A 17,678-nucleotide genomic window follows, 5' to 3' on the forward strand; every position below is an offset into this window, starting at 1 on the left:
TCTATTTCCTCAGGTGGGGGAATCCAGAACATGAGCATAATGTTAAAATTAGAGCTAGGACATTTTAGGAGTGAAATCAGGAAGCCCGTTTTTACACAGGGTAGTGATGATCAGTGTTCCTTTTAAGCTGCACAGCGCCCCGAGGGTCCCACACAGCCAATGAGCCAGCTTTTAAATAGAAAAACCAGGCAGCACGGTGGCATAGTGGTTAGCACTGTTGCCTCACAGCGCCAGGGACCCGGGTTCAAATCCGGCCTCGGGTGACTGTCTGTGTGGAGTTTGCACATTCTCCCCGTGTTTGCGTGGGTTTCCTCCGGGTGCTCCGGTTTCCTCCCACAGTCCAAAGGTGTGCGGGTTAGGTTGATTGGCCATGACAAAAAATTGGCCCTTAGTGTTAGGGGGGATTAAATACGTGGGGTTACGGGGATAGGGCTTGGGTGGGATGGTTGTCGGTGTAGGGACCGGGTGCTAGGGTTTGGATGATCAGCCATGATCGCATTGAATGGCGGAGCAGGCTCGAAGGGCCGAATGGCCTACTCCTGCTCTTATCTTCTATGTTTCTATGCATGCGCAGAATTTTGAATGGCCCTGCAGCCCAATAAAGGGGCCGTGCGGGCCAAAAAAAAATCAGAGGGAACATTGGTGGTAATCTGGAACTCTTCCACCCCACAACCCCCCCCCAAAAAAAAGGCTGTGAATGCTGGGTCAATTGAAATTTTCAAAACTGAGAGATTTTTGTTCGGTTTTTTTTGTCTTTTAATACCCCTGTGAAGCTCCTTGGGATGTTTTACTACGTTAAAGGTGCTATATAAATACAAGTTGTTGTTGGGTAAGGGTATCAAGGGATATGGATCAATGCTGGGAAAATGGAGTGGAGATAACGATCAGTCATGATCTAATTGAATGGTGGATCAGCCTCAAAGGGCTGAATAGCCTCCTCCTGCTCCTATCTTGCTATGTTTACCAGAAATAGCAAATACTCAAGTCGCAATGTCCGGAGCTTGTTAATTGACCTATGTATGAACTCAGCCAGTGTTTACGTAACATCAGTTAGATTTTCTATCCTTTAAAGGGATGTGCAACTGCTCTTTAGCAGATGTAATGCATTGTTTTGCATGATGTAATGTTCCTGTCCCTGTAAAATAGTGCATTCTCTGTGAGCAGTGCAAATGGAGATTCAATAGTACTGAAAGAAACAAAAAAAATAATCTATGCTGGGTGTGGCAGCTCCAGAATCCCCTTTGTAAATCGGAACTGATGAATTTCAATGCAGACAGGATAGATTTGTCAATAGAATGCCTTTTTGTTGACATTGAATCCTTTCTGCACGGAACCCCAATGCGAAGGAAGTGACAAACAGACTTTAGTTCAACATCACGCAGATATTCTCAGCAAGGAGTGATTTCATACCTACCCTTTCTCGCAGTGGCTGCTGCAGATAAGTCATCATAAATACACAACTTGTTTGACAAGAAATGCTTCATTTGAATCTGGGTTTCTGTAATGTGCAGATAAAAAGTACCAATTTGTTAATCTTTGTACCTCAGCCAATTGATTAATTTATTCAGTAACTCAATCTAAACAAAAACCGATATTGTACATCAAAGTAAAAATGCAGTGCTGTGTCTAGGAGATATTTGGCATCAGACAGACTGCATTCTTCAGTATTAAGAACCAGATAACTGAGAAATATTTGATCCTTGGATTAGCATTTGTATTGAAGTGCATCACTTTTTGATGAATAACTGAACATAATTGAAGAGAATGAGAAGGGATTTAATGCTTTAGAATTCTACGCAGTTGGAATGATCCTGAAAATCCATTGTGGAAAACTCAATCCCCGCCTTACCCAAATGTTTTCCAGTTGCCTGCACAAGATCGCTGACTACTGCACATCAAAAATTAACACATGGAATTAATGGTTTACAGTTTTTCTCATTTTAGTATCTTCTCGTGTCCCTTGAAGTGCTGTTAATTACCTGGGACGAGAGCAGTGGAGTTCATGTTTGCATGAATCTTCTTTGTAAATATCAAACAATATACAGAAAGCAGCTGTAAGGCTTGTGAGTACTAGTAAGCATGGGTGTATGTCTCTGTGAAACAGCGGTAAAAAAAAATCCAAACATCAGGCAAATACTTGAGAGCAGATGCTGACAGCACTCTATAAAAGATAAACTTTGTCAGTAGAAAATTTCCAGAGTATTTGGTACCTTTTACTGATGGAGCTTTACTAACAGCTACAACATGGGTTTCAGTTGTGGCATTTTAGATCCCAGCATCGGGAAAGACTCAAAAGTGGCATTGCCTAAACCTTTAACCGGACTACTGAGAACCGGCCTCATTACAGCATAGCTGCACCGCATCACAAAATCTGACTCCTGGAAGACAGTATATCTTGGCTATTTTATCCTTGCCAAATTGGCACAATAAATGATTGACACCCAGTGTTGATTCAAATGCACATAATTGAATGAATCTTTCAACCTATTCAAATCTTGATCTTCTGTACTCCACACCCCTCTATATTGCTACCTACTCCTTTTGTTAATTCTGGTTAACAATATGTCCATGGTATTTACAGCACCAAAACCAGCCTTTCGGCCCAACAGGTCTACATGCTCCGCACGAGTCTCCTCCAACTTTGCTTCATCTCACCTTTTATAGTTTGGGAAAAAAATCACCCATGTGCACCAATAAATAAATTACAACTGTGGAGCTAGTTGTATACTTGGGATAACTCGTCTTAATCTGCCTGCATATATTGAGCCTTGATTCTAGCACAGACATTTCACATATGCATGACATTAGATTCAGAATATCCAGTCCAACAGCGATTCAGTGAATTATTTCAAAATATTTGATATTAAGTATATTGTGTTGTGCTAGCATTGGCAAACTCGACAATCTGACCCTCGTTCATGATACTGTCATATGGTTTGTTCATCCATCAGTATGTCAGCAGATGTTATCTACCACAGTGTAAGGCCAGAAGACAAGAACAATGATTTTATTTTTTTCAAAGCTGCAAAAGGTATATGATGATAAAGGAGACTGAAGATAAAACCACAGCAGAATCTTATTGAAGAGGTTACAGTAGCATGGTTGTTATGGTACTAGACTAGCAACCCAATGACTGTGAGTTCAAATTCCACCATGGCAAGTTGTTTAATTGAATTCAAAGGCCAACACCAGTAACAATGATCATAAAAGCTGCCAGAATGTTGTAAAAACTGATCCTTCAGGGAGTGGAATCAGCCACTCCCTACCCGGTCTGGTCTGCATGTGACTCTAGTGCCACTATGTGATTTAGTCTTGTGACTCAGTGGCTTGCTAGAGAGCATTAAGACAATTGCTACAGATCAGCATCATACAAGAAATATGATTGGATCAGATCAGGACTCGGGTACTCCCAGTCTAGTTGACTCTACAGTCGTCCTCACTAACTTCTAGGGACTGGTGCGCAAGTTGGATGACCTGTTTCACAGACTAGTGAAGCAACAGCCTGACACAGCTGTACTTGATCAGATCACATCCCAGATTCCTCCACCACCATTTCCGGGTGTACCCTATCCTACTGGCAAGGTAGACCTGACACAAGTGGGGGCATGGTCGTATATGGATAGGTAGGTTTGGGCTTGGGAATCCTCAATGTTGACTCTGGATCCCAAAAAGTCTTGTAACTTCAGGTTAAACGAGGCCAAGGAAACCACCAACTGATTACCACCTAATACTACCCCCCACCCCCCCCCCCCCCCATTAATAAATTGGTGCTTCTTGATGTTGAACACCACTTGGAGGAAGTACTGAAGTAGGCAAGGATACCACCAGCATAAGCAATAGCAGAATTGTATATCACTGCAATTTATCTTCATGCTCTTTCACATCTCTCGCTCTTCCATCACTATCAAGTTGGGAAACCAACCCTGCTTTAAAGGGGAGTGTAGAAATGTGTTCTAGGAGTAACATCAGGCATACCTTAGGAAGCTCCTACATGGGACTACCTACATACTAAACGCCAAAAGCAGCGGGCTCTAGACATAGCTAAATAGTCCCACAACAACAGATCAAAGCTCTGCAGCCCGATCAGTGAGTTGAGAATGCTGCACATATAAAAAGAGAGATTAGATATATAGATTATATATATTTATATATACATACGTATTGAAGGATTAATGATGTGAGCCATAATTGTATGTTTATCAAGTGATGAGCTGCAGCTGATTCCTGATCAATATTCTGGTTTATGTATATGTAAATAAAGTAATGCTAGGGGATGCTAAGCCAGCATTTTAAAAGCATGTGACTTGTCAGGTGAAAGACTGGCCGATACAGACGAGGCGTTTCATTGCTTTGAGGTCCTGAATTAGGGTGGCCATTTGCTGTAACTTGGTTTCAGTACAGTAAAGGGAAAGGAAATAAGTGTAAGGTGCAGTGTTTGGAGCTGAAGAGAAATGAGAGGAAAACTCACACGCAGAATTATCATCGTGCTTTAAACTAGAGAAAGACGAGAGGAATTGCAATGGAGAGCTTTTGAAGTTGGAATGCCAGAGATCTGAACAGATGGCAGTAACCTATTGAGAGTTTGCGATGGGAATGACATATGAAGGCAAAGCTTCAATAACTTTATTGAAATCATAATGCCTTGGCATGTTAGTACTTCAAGCTTGTGCTGTTGTCTTGTGAATGCTAAGGAATGTTGCCTTTCTCCATATTTCGTTTACTTTTTTGTCATCAATGATGTTGTAGAGGACACCCTATGGGCATTCAACTCATGATTGTGTTCATTAGCTCTAAAATGAAATGGAAGCTGCTTTCATTAGCTGATAAAGGGGACTACCATATTTTTATAGTCTATTTTGAACTTGCCCTTGAAAAGAGTATGTATTGCTTTTATCGTTAAAAGCTATTGTGAATAAGGGTTTTGGAAAAGTTGCAAAATTGCTTCAAAGGTGATGCATGCAGCAGGAACACTAAATTGGCTCGTAGATAACTACTGTGACTAATTCCAAGATTTATTCCACCAGTGGGATCATAATTCCAGGTGGTTATGAGCTGGAGTGAAAGCGTTTGTTGCTGGCTGAAATTCACTATGAAGTGCAAGTTTCTGGCTCATTAACTTTCCTTCATAATTTACAGTCCTGTAATTGTGCCCATTGGAATTTATATGGATTTTATTTGTCCTGGAGTATTGCTATGCTTTTAGTTTTTGGCTCTTGGAAGAATACATTTTTTTTTTTTTAAAGCCATAATCTGATAAATACAGCCAAGGCCTTGAATTATTTTCCATCATCAAATTCCAGTTCCCTGCTATTTTATTTTAAAAAGCATTGCCTAAAGTTTTAGGATTTTTTCCCACTTTTTTTATCTACCATTTATTTAACAGGAATGCACAGTGCTGAATCAAGAGCACAAACCTATAGGTGTACAATGCTGAGCATTTTGGAGCTATTTGCATAAAGGCATTGTGTAGCAACTATACTGCTGTTCATTATCTTTATCAGTTTAATGTCTAATGGTGAATTTATACTGTAGAGTTACAGCTCTGTGCTGTGAAAATTGTTCCATTTATATTGTGGGGCAGTTACTCTTGCACTAGGAACCACACCTAAACAACTGTGTCTATGCATTTGTTTTCCCTTTATGGAGTAAGTGTGAGGACTCGGCACACCTTGGCTGCATACTCTCATTGCCCTCTGGACTGACACAGCGGGCATGGTCTAAATCCGTTTCAACAAAGGATTCCACCCGAAACTTCACTGTTCTCTTCTGCAGCTGCTGCTGAGTGTTTCCAGCATTCTCTGTTCCATTTCAGATTTCGAGCATCTACAGCATTTTGTTTTTTGTTTTATACGAATTAAAACCACTTCTATTCAAGGCTGCCTCCCATGGGAAAGCATGTTAAATCTGCCACTGATAGTGGAGTTGCTATCAGCAGCAAAGCCATAAAGATTATTAACCCCAAAATTATGCCAGGCACTGTCATAAAGAGTGACTTGAAAACAATAACCTTGTCTGTGTGCATTTGTTCTTGTGTCGTGCTGATATGGAATCCACCCTACAATGTAAAGGGTGCAAATTCCACGGCGCGTAGAACTTCAGCTGGCAGTGCCGATCTAAAGTTGTGCAATATAAACATATAAATGGTTATGACAGAAACTGGAGAAGATCGAAATGACTACAATTAGCAGTCTATTGAACAGTATTTTCATTGTTTCTTTTTGGAAGGGAGGGCTGGAATAAGTGGTGCGGGTGCATTCAGTATTCCAATAGTGATTCTAATCCCAGCAAATGATGGGGAGGGAGCAGTGAGGAGGCTCAGCTATGAGAATTTCAGACATTGAGAATACATGGTGATGTAGCGATTCAAACTGTATATAATTTGGGGGACAAGTACTTGGTAAGAAGCAATCCTAACACCAGAATGAGACTGCAGCTTGGTACAAGTCTGGGCCCATTCCGCTCACATTCAACTCCATTGATAATGAGAGGAGTTAAGAGAATATATGCGATTGTCATCTTGTTTTTCTAACAGGATACAAAGTTCTCTCTTTCTTTTCCCTCCCTCTTTCAAATTGCCCTGCAGAATTGTTAAGTTATTTTAAGCACACCCTCTAGGGCACTCTTGTCAAAATAAAGGCAATTATGAATGACTCCTGTCCTCTTAAAAGGAGAATTTATTGCTGAAAATACTGCATTTGAAGCTATTTGTGTCATGCCCTACCTACCAAGCAGGCAGTGCAATGAAAAACTCTTTAAGGGTTTCAATAGCACTTTTATAGTTTGTGTCATATTGAATGCTTTACAACGATCTGTTCTGGATACTTTTACCATATAAGAACTCTTGGTTTTCAAACTTCCCAGAATGCTCCTCCTCTCCCACAATCTTTAGACACCACAAGTATCACCTGCCCCAACCATTGTCTCAGACTGAACCAGCTGTTCGCCACCTCTCCAATCTCTGCTTCCAACCCCTAATACTCCCCATCACCAAGGCGGCCTACTGCCACCTCTATAATATTGCCTGTTTCCGCCCTACCTCAGGCCATTTGATGCCAAAATCTTTATCCATGACATTGTCACCTCCAGAGTCAACTATTTCCAGTGCTCTCCTGGCCAGCCTCCCATACCCATACCTCCACCCTCCATAAATTTCAGCTCATCCAAATATCTGCTACCCATATACTATTCCACTCGGCAAGTCCCGCTCGTCCATCACCATCTTTGTTGCCCTACAATGGCTCCCGGTCCCCATAAATATATAATGCTGCTCCTTGTATTTAAAGCCCTCAATGGCCTCACCTCCTCCAGCCCTATACTCCTCCCCCCCACTGAACTCTCTGTCCTGACTTAGCAACTTGTTCATCACCATCCACTCCTGCTCCCCATTCCCACCGTTGGTGGCCATGCCTTCAGCCACCTAGGACTCGCGCTCTGGAAATCCCCTCAATAAACCCCTCTGCCTATCCTCCTCAACAACCCTGCTTAAAAGTCAGCTCTTTGTCAAGACTTTTGGCCACCCTCCTAATATCTCCTTTTTTGGCTCGATGCTCCTTTTATTTTGTCTGCCTCTGTAAAGTGCCTTGGGAACATTTAACGGCCTTCTATAAATGCTAGTGGTAGTAATATTGCTGCTCCTATGCTAAAAGTGGCTAGGCACAAATTAGCAGGCCTGATAGCAAATGCCACAGGCGAAGCTGTTCAGATTTGCCACCAGCAGCACCTTCAACAAAAAGGCAGGGGATGAAACTCTTACAACAATTTCACTACCTCCAACACACTGACATTGGGGCATCTATACTGTAGAGTTGTCTCCGACATGCTTTGTTTTCCATACCACAGAGATATCACAAAGTTATCTAACAAAAATAAAGCCAGTGCTGTTTTTAAAGGATTACCATTTTAACCACATTGATTTGTTTGCTTCTGTTAGCTCTTTTTAATCAGCTTAGCCTTGGAAGGAACGTGTGCTGAACAGTGGGCAATGGTCATTTGGCATCTTTTCTTTCTGTACTGAGTTGTTTACAGTATAAGTACGAGCTCCACTTCACTATAATCTCTCTGTTCCTCTGACAAACTTTTACTTCTCATCTTCAGCTACAATCTTGTTTCTCGCTTCCTCCTACTACACACACTAATCGTTTGTAAATAAACTGGCGTGTACTTTGGTGGTAAAGGGGATGCAATTTACTTGGAAATTTTCCGACCTGTTGGTATTTCTAACTGACCCAGTCAAATTATCTATTGGAAATGTAGACAGTGATAGGAAATTTTAAAAGGATGCCGGGAAATTGTGTTGTTTGATGGTGTTCTATTGAAAACCCCAACAAGCTGGTTATATAATGGTAAAATCTACCTAAAAGCAGGAAAGTCCTGAATGCCATTGAATGTTCCCCTCAAGTTCCTATGCTGTGTGCATCAATACTGTAATGCCACAGTTATGCGTGCTTGGTGTGAAAGTCACTACCAGACATCTGGACTTAAAGTGCACCTTAATTATGCTATATATCTATATTCTTCTACAAAACTGGCAGACTTGGATTTTTGGTATGAAAACAAAAAATGTGAGAAATTCAGTGAACCCTTCACCAGCCGAAAAGATAGATTAAAATTTTGTTTGCAATTTTTATTTTTCTCTCTCGGATTCTTGGTAGATAGCAAGTATAAATGGTGCGTTCAAGCGTAATATGACAATCCATGCATTGTGTCACATCCTTCTGCTACAATGGAAGCAATTGGTTCCAAAGTAACTAACTTGGATAGATTTTGCTCTTGCTAGTAGACTCAACAGTTAAGAGTGGTGGTGTGCAAATCTGCATTTGCTTTAGTGTAATCTTTAGTCCCACACTTCATGCCACTTAAAGGACAAAGAGTAGGCACAACCAGGGTGATGGTGACCATTTGCATCTCAATGTTGCTGCTGTCATTATGTCATGAAGTTAATATGCCAACAAATCCTCAAAGGAAATTCTATAACTCAGCAACCATTTGCATTTACATACTGCTGCTAGTGCAGGAAGATGTCTCAAAATACTTTGCAGTATGTGGAAAAAGATACAGTAGACTTTGAGCATGGGGAAAGAGGAAGCAAATCGAAAGGCTAGGATGGGGAATTAAAAAGGTGGTCAAAGAGGAGGAGTTTAAGCATGCTTTTGTAAATAGGGAGAGAGGTTACAAGGCAGGTGACAACTGGGTAGAGAATGCTACAGGAAAAAAGGATAGTGGCTGAACAAGCAGTCACCATTGCAGAGGGAGCAAGTGGCAAGGAGAGAAGTGCAGCGTTAGAGCAGAGGGTACATGGCAGCAATTTAAGGCAGGAAGATATCACTAAGATAGAGACCAGCATTTGAAAGCAAGGATGAGAATTTTGAAATCGCGCACTGGGACCAGTAGAGTTCCAGGAGGACAGGATTAAAGGAATGTGAGATTCAATGCCGGTAAGGATGCAAGCTGTCACATTTTGGATCAACTGAAGCTTGAGTTCTGGTTGCACATTGCCATACTATAGCAAGGATGTTCAGACATTGAATGCAGCACAGGAAACGGCAACCAAACTGATGATCTAAGGCATTTGAGCTATGAGGGAGGGGTTGAAGAACTGGACTGCTTATTCTAGAGAAGAGCAGCTCAGGGAAGATATTTAAGTATTCAAGATTCTTAAGGAACTAGATAAATTGAATCCCGATATAAGTTTGAGATTGCCACAAGCCCTGGAACTAGGAGACACATGCTCAAGCGTACAAGGGGTAAAGTGCACAGACGGTTTACATTTAACTAATATATGCAGAGAATAGCAAACGTATGGAATGGACTCTGCAGGGAGCCAGTGGGGGCAGATAATGTGAAACAAATTTGAGAGACCTGAATAGATATTTATGGAAATGGGAAATTGAGAGGTGGTATTTTTTTAACCGGCCAGGTGGTGTGCAGAGTCGTTTCTGGTCCTATGTTTTCCTGTGTAAGTTTAGTGGGGGTTTTTTTCATTTTTGCAATTAATATCCTGATGACATGCTCATTTGGAATAGTATTAGGGTAAGGATCAAATTACCATTTTTTTTTAAAGTTCTAATTGTTCTCTGGGTTTGGTTACAGGCACAGCAGAGAGATCGTTTCATTCAAGAACGCTATGGAAAATATGACATCAGTGACCCATTCCTTGCTCTACAGAGGGATTGTGAGTCGATCAGAGATGGGAATCGTGACGATAAGCAGCCTGTGTGCACCAACCCACTCTCGGTGCTCAAAGTAGTAATGACACAGTGCAAGAAGATGCAGGAGCGAATGGTATCCCAGTTGGCTGCTGCAGAGAGCAGACACCGAAAGGTACTGTACTATAAAATGTTACATTGCATGCCGCCTCACGTTATGCTCATTTCAAGGAACTTACAGGGTTACGGACAAAAAGCAGGGATGTGGGACTGAGCACAACTGCTCTTTCAAAGAGCCGGCACAGGCACGATGGGCCGAATGGCCTCCTTCTGTGCTGTAATTTTCTATGATTCTATCTCCTTATCTTGTCGTTCTGCTTCTGGTATTAAATCCTAATATTAAATCTGATATTCGATCAAATGCAGGTACAAATTAACAAAAGACATTGGGGGGGAAAAAATTCAGTTGTTTGCGCCTCCCGTTGACGCCTTAAGAGGGCGCTAATGGGGCGTAAAGCAACGAGCGCCCGGGCGCGGCGATGTTTGTGCCACTCGTGAAATTAACTAGACATTTTGCTGCAGCGCTAAACACTACCGCCACGATCTCCTGCGCCGGCAGATTGTGACGTCAGTTGAGTGTGCAATGCCCCGTTAGCGCCCCGGACCGGATATTGAGTGGCGCCCCCTGCCTTACCGCCTGCCGTTAGTAACGACAGGTTGAGGGGAGCGTTTTGCTGTCAGAAAGGGACTGGGGGAGCGCTATTTAAAGACGGCTGCTTCCTGCCTTTTTTTGTCGGTGACATTTTTGCACCACGCATTCTGAGAGAGAGAGACTTCTGGAGAGATTCAATGCTGTGTGAAGGAGTTTTGAGTACTGATCGGCACTTTGCAGGTTCATTTTGATTTGCCCTTCCTTGCTTCACCAGCGCTCTGAGGTAGCGCCTCGCTCCTCAGCCTTTGCGCCTTAAGACAGGTGTGAAGCGCCTGATTTAGCGCTCCAATCACCTCCGGGGCGATAAAAGCCAAGTTTGCTGTCGGAGGCGATAATTAGCGCCAGGCACTAAACTTTGCGCACGGCCGATAATGGTGCCCCAAACGGGGCGATACTGAATTTTTCCCCCATTTACTCATAGAACAGCGTTCAAGTATTTTGCTTTAGAATTGAAATTCTTCCCACCCTATTATTTCCTCTCCTTACATTTTCCTGGCTTGTTTTCCTGTCATAAGCCATGAGGACAGGCAAGCAAGTAACTTGATCCCAGCCTTCTGCCTGTGTCGCTCTATATAGGCTTGCCAGAAAACGATAGTATAGGAATGGGAAGGAACCAAAGCAGATGTGTCATCTTTGAGATTTCCCCCTAATCTTTGCCTTTTGAAGTGATGACCCACTCAGCCAGGATGTCATTGTTTGGGAAACTAAGGAGGTGGAAAGCCACCTACTGCTTTTTGATGCACTCCACTCAGGCTATGCAACCCTCGGTACATTCAGTGACCTAGTTTGAATATTGCTGGAGAACTTGACAGGTTGCTCATTTTTTCAGAAATGTCCCCAAGACACTTATACATTAACACTTACTTAATTCCCATCACTAGCTCTGTGAACTGGCAAATGTTTGCTACAATTGGCTCCCACATCCCTACAGCATGAAGTAGACTCATAGCAATGTTGGTCTATGATTTTCTAAGGATAAGGGTGTCGATTTTAGCAAGCTGGCACCAATGTTCCCTGCACAGTGCTCTTGAGGTCCCACGCAGCCGGTGAGCCGGCTTTTAAATAGAAAACCGCCCGTGCCTGGAGTTTTGAATGGGCCACGCAGCCCATTAAAGGGGCCGTGTGGCCCCCAAAAAATTGCAGGGAACATTGGCTGGGATATGGTCCAAACTGAACAGGTGCACCTGTGGCAACTCTGAAGATTAGCCTGTTGGAATATTTTTTCCACTCATTCCTTTGAAAATGCCCCCCCCCCCCCCCCCCAGTCCCGATGGCCATTAAAGAGTCTGGCTGGAGGGTAACACACTGAAGTGTTGGACTCGGCATGCAGGCACATGTTTGAATTCTCCATTGTACAAAAGAAAGAATTAATTTGTGTTGATGTAATGTCTTCCACGACCTTGGGACATCACAAAGCAATTCACAACAATGATGTACTTTTGAAGTGTAGTCATACTATAGAGAAAGGAAACAGCCAATTTGCCAAAAGCATTGAGATTTTAGTTTTAGTTTCAATGATGTTTGATAAGGGAAAAATATTGGCCAGGACACTGAGAGAACTTCCCTTACTTCTGTGTAGTTCCAGAGTTATCTATGTACCTTTACATGTGTATCCATGAACCCTGTGTGACCTTTATATATCTTGATTGACCCAGCTATATAAACTTAATTAAATCAATCTAACTTACACAATCCCCTACTGTGGTGTGTGCTGCACTGATTTTTGTAGATGGCTTCTTTCCAGTAACGGTTCATGAATTTACAGCGTACAATGGTTGTAATAGAAAATTCCATTTTGATTACTTTAATAATACATTGCAGCTTTCATGGCTATTCTGCCACAAATGATAATGGATTGTACATTCACTGTAAATAGTATAACCTAAAAGATCACATTTATTGTAAAATGCTGACTTAGTGGAGATCTCAACTGTGGGATATGCATTAATCCCAAAGGACTGCACTAAATATATACTCATACATATTTAATCAGGCATTTTGTTATCTGTGAATCAAGCAATTGCCAATGCTAATGAGGTGGAGTATATCTCCAGACAGACTTCTCACTGATTCGGAGTGATGCTCACCTGCATCACGATGGGAGAATGGTAGACAAATGTTCTTTTCTTTTAAATAACATCCTAAAGATATGTGTTCTATATTTATTATTTTTGCAGGCCATAGGCAGGGTTTCCAAGACATCTGTTTGGCCTTGGGCTAAAGAAATCAAATCCTCTGCTGTCTATCCACCTACGATGATATAAGATCTCTCCCAACCTCCAAAAAAGGCTTGCTCAGAAGCACCAAAGAGGAACATAGGGGCAGGAGTAGGTCATTCAGCCCCTCGAGCCTGTTCCACCATTCAGTGAGATCATGGCTGATCTGTATCTTAACTCCATCCACCCATCTTGGTTCCGTAACCCTTCATACCCTTGCCTAACAAAAATCTATCAATCTCAGTTTTAAGATTTTCAATTGACCCCCCAGCCTCAACCACTTTTTGGGGGCGGGCGTTCCAGATTTCCACCACCGCTTGTGTGAAGAAGTGCTTCCTGACATCACCCCTGAACGGGCTAGCTCTAATTTTACGGTTATGCCCCTTTGTTCTGGACTCCCCCCCCCCCACCAGAGGAAATATTTCTCTCTCTCTGCCCTATCAACTCTTTTAATCATCTTAAACACCTCAATTAGATCACCCCTTAATCCTCTATACTCGCGGGAATACAAGCCTAGTCTGTGCAACCTGGCCTCTTTAATTTAAGATATTCAGCCCAGGTATCATTCTGGTGAATCTGCCCTGCACCATCTCCTATCCTTCCTGAGGTGCAGTGCCCAGAACTGAACACAGTAATCTAAATGGGGTCTAACCAGAGCTGTAACATAATGTCAACCCCTTTGTATTCCAGCCCTTTTGAGATAAAGGCCAACATTTCATTTTTTTTTTGTACCTGCCCACTAGCTTTGTGATTTCTGTACTTAGACCCCTAAACCCCTCTGCTCCGTCACAGTTCCGAGCTTCTCAACATTTAGAAAATACTCTAATCTATCTTTCTAGGGTCCAAAGTGGATGACCTCAGCAAGTGGCTGGGCAGTAACTTATTTTCCCCGTGCCATTTCATTTTCACAATTCTGCCCAAGTAGAAACCAACGTTCCCTCTAAGCAGTGCAGCCACGCAGCTCTCAGCCGGTCCCACGCACCTCAGGACCCGTATTTTCAATGTTAAATTGGGCCGCGCAGCCCCTTAAAGGGGCTGTGCACTCAAACAAAAATTAGAAACAGAAACATAGACGATAGGAGCAGGAGCAGGCCATTCGGCCCCTTGAGCCTGATCCGCCATTCAATGCGATCATGGCTGATCATCCAAATTCAGTACCCTGTCGCTGCTTTCTCCCCATACCCCTTGATCCCTTTAGCCTTAAGAAATATATCCAACTCCTTCTTGAATATATTTAATGAATTGGCCTCTACTGCCTTCTGTGGTAAAGAATTCCACAGGTTCACCACACTCCTGGGTGAAGAAATTCCTCCTCATCTCAGGATAAGGGGTAAGCCATTTAGGACTAAGACTGTGACCCCTGATTCTGGACTCCCATACCATCGGGAACATCCTTCCTGCACCTAGTCTGTCCAGTCCTGTTAGGGGGAACATTGGTACAAACTATTCTACAACCAAGAAGAAAAACAGGCAACCTGCTCCCAGACTGGTGCCCAGATTATGGAGTCATCTTTGAGGATGTTCACAAGAAAGGCTGGTTGGTGTGACTCTTGCCCTTTGTTTCCCCTTCCCTTTGCGGTGATGTACCTGGCTCATGCTCAGATCTTCCATTGACTTATTTTAGGTGGCAATCTCACCGTGACAAATCTTTGGCAAGATCTTGTATTAGAGTCATAGAGTTATACAGCACAGAAAGAGGCCCTTCGGCCCATCGTGTCCACGCCGGCCATCAAGCCCTATCTATTCTAATCCCATTTTCCTGCACTTGGTTCGTAGCCTTGTATGCTATGGCGTTTCAAGTGCTCATCTAAGTGCTTCTTGAATGTTGTGAGGGTTCCTGCCTCTACCGCCCTTTCAGGCAGTGAGTTCCAGATTCCAACCACCCTCTGGGTAAAAATGTTTTTCCTCAAATTCCCTCTAAACCTCCTGCCCCTTACCTTGAAACTATGCCCCCTGGTTATTGACCCATCTACTAAGGGGAAAAGTTCCTTTCTATCTACCCTATCTATGCCCCTCATCATTTTGTACACATCAATCAGTTCCCCCCTCAGCCTTCTCTGCTCTAAGGAAAACAACCCCAGCCTGTCCAGTCTCTCTTCATAGCTGAAGCGCTCCAGCCCAGGTAATATCCTGGTGAATCTCCTCTGCACCCTCTCCAATGCAATCACATCCTTTCTATAGTGTGGCGACCAGAACTGCACACAGTATTCCAGCTGTGGCCTAACTAGCATTTTGTACAGCTCCATCATAACCTCCCTGCTCTTGCCTTCATTAGCCAAGGCATAGAATATAAGTATCCTTTATGCCTTTTTAACCACTTTATCTACCTGTCCTGCTGCCTTCAGGGATTTATGTACATGTAGACCAAGGTCCCTCTGATCCTCTGTCCTTCCTAGGGTCCTACCATTCATTGTGTATTCCCTTGCCTTGTTAGTCCTCCCAAAATGCATCACCTCACACTTTTCAGGGTTAAATTCCATTTGCCACTGTTCTGCCCATCTGACCAACCCATCTATATCGTCCTGTAGCCTGAGGCTTCCCTCCTCGCTATTTACCACTCCACCAATTTTCATATCATCTGCGAACTTACTGATCATACCTCCTACATTCATATCTAAATCATTAATGTACACTACAAATGGCAAAGGACCCAGCACTGATCCCTGCCATTGGACACAGGCTTCCAGTCACAAAAACAACCTTCGACCATCATCCTCTGCCTCCTGCCACCAAGCCAATTTTGGATCCAATGTGCCAAATTGCCCTGGATCCCATGGGCTCTTACCTTCTTGACCAGTCTCCCATGCAGGACTTTGTCAAAAGCCTTACTGAAGTCCATGTAGACTACATCAACTGCACTACCCTCGTCCACACACCTAGTCACCCCCCTTGCAAAATTCAATCAAATTGGTTAGACATGATCGCCCCCTGACAAAGCCATGCTGACTATCCTTGATTAATCCTTGCCTCTCCAAGTGGAGACTAATTCAGTCCCTCAGAATTTTTTCCAATAATTTCCCTACCACTGATGTTAGGCTCACTGGCCTGTAATTCCCTGGTTTATCCCTACTACCCTTCTTGAATAATGGTACTACGTTAGCTGTCCGCCAGTCCTCTGGCACCTCCCCTGTGGCCAGAGAGGTTCTGAAAATTTGTGTCAGAATCCCTGCAATCTCCTCCCTTGCCTCACACAGCAGCCTGGGATACATCTCGTTTGGGCCTGGGGATTTATCCACTTTTAAGCCCGCTAAAACCACTAGTACATCCCCCCCCTCAATACTAATTTGTTCAAGTATACCCCAATCCCCCTGCCTGATTTCTATGTCTACATCGCCCTTCTCCATAGTGAACACAGATGCAAAATATTCACCCACATCTTCCGGCTATACACACAGATTGCCACTTTGGTCCCTAAGGGGCCCTACTCTTTCCCTGGTTATCCTCTTGCCCTTAATATACTTATAAAACCCCTTGGGATTTTCCTTTATTTTGCCTGCCAGTGTTTTTTCATGCCCCCTCTTCGCTCTCCTAATTTCTTTTTTAAGTACCCCCCTGCACTTTCTATACTCCTCTAAGGCTTCCACTGTTTTTAGTCCTTTTGTATCTGCCAAAAGCCTCCCTTTTTTTCCTAATCCATTCTTGTATATCCTTTGACATCCAGGGTTCCCATGGCTTGTTGGTCCCACCCTTGACCTTTATGGGAGCATGCTGGCGTTGTACTCTCTCTCTCTCTTTCCTTTCTGAAAGACTCCCACTGCTCTGATATGGATTTTCCTACAAGTAGCTGATCCCAGTCCACTTTGGCCAGATCCTGCCTTATATTAAAATCGGCCTTCCCCCAATTTAGAACCATTATTTCCGGTCCATCTTTGTCCTTTTCCATGACTACCTTAAATCTCACTGAATTATGGTCACTGTCACCAAAATGCTCTCCTACTGACACTTCTACCACTTGCCCGGCTACATTCCCTAGAATTAGGTCCAGTACCACCCCCTCTCTTGTCTGACTTTCTACATGCTGGCTCAAAAAGCTCTCCTGGATGCACTTTAAAAATTCTGCACCCTCTAAGCCTTTCACACTCCTGACTATCCCAGTTAATATTGGGGAAGTTGAAATCCCCTACTATTATTATCCTATTATTTCTACACTTCTGAGATTTGCCTACACATCTGTTCCTCTATCTCCCCCTGACTGTTTGGTGGGAGTGTACTATAGGCCCCCAAAGTGCTTGTCCCCTTTTTTTAAGTTCTACCCATATGGCCTCATTAGAGGAACCCACAAAGATATCATCCCTCCTTACAGCAGTAATTGACTCCTTGATTAATATTGCGACACCCCCTCCTCTTTTACACCCCCCCCCCCCCCCCTCTGTCTTGCCTGAAGATTCTATACCCTGGAATATTGAGCTGCCAGTCCTGCCCCTCCCTCAACCATGTCTCTGATAGCAACAATATCATACTCCCATGTGTTCATCAACACCTTCAATTCATCTGCCTTACTCGCAAGACTCCTTGCATTAAAATAAATGCCATCCAGGCTTGCCATACTCCCTTGTGCCATTACATATTTTCTCTGCCTTCCAGGCTGATTTGTTTTTTCCTCTA

General features: G+C 43.2%; 1 protein-coding gene across 1 annotated transcript in view; it reads left to right on the plus strand.

Moving 5' to 3' along the window:
* The window catches only part of cttnbp2nlb (CTTNBP2 N-terminal like b), a 102,946-nt gene that overhangs the window by 66,451 nt on the left and 18,817 nt on the right, over positions 1-17,678 (plus strand). The window contains exon 3 of the mRNA XM_086011048.1: positions 10,090-10,320. Within this exon, the coding sequence (XP_085867174.1) occupies positions 10,090-10,320 (231 nt within the window). The remainder of the gene's footprint in view (positions 1-10,089; positions 10,321-17,678) is intronic.

Source organism: Somniosus microcephalus, chromosome 18 (genome assembly GCF_052327205.1).
Source record: "Somniosus microcephalus isolate GS21.2 chromosome 18, FLI_Smic_1.0, whole genome shotgun sequence".
Lineage (NCBI taxonomy): Eukaryota > Metazoa > Chordata > Chondrichthyes > Squaliformes > Somniosidae > Somniosus > Somniosus microcephalus.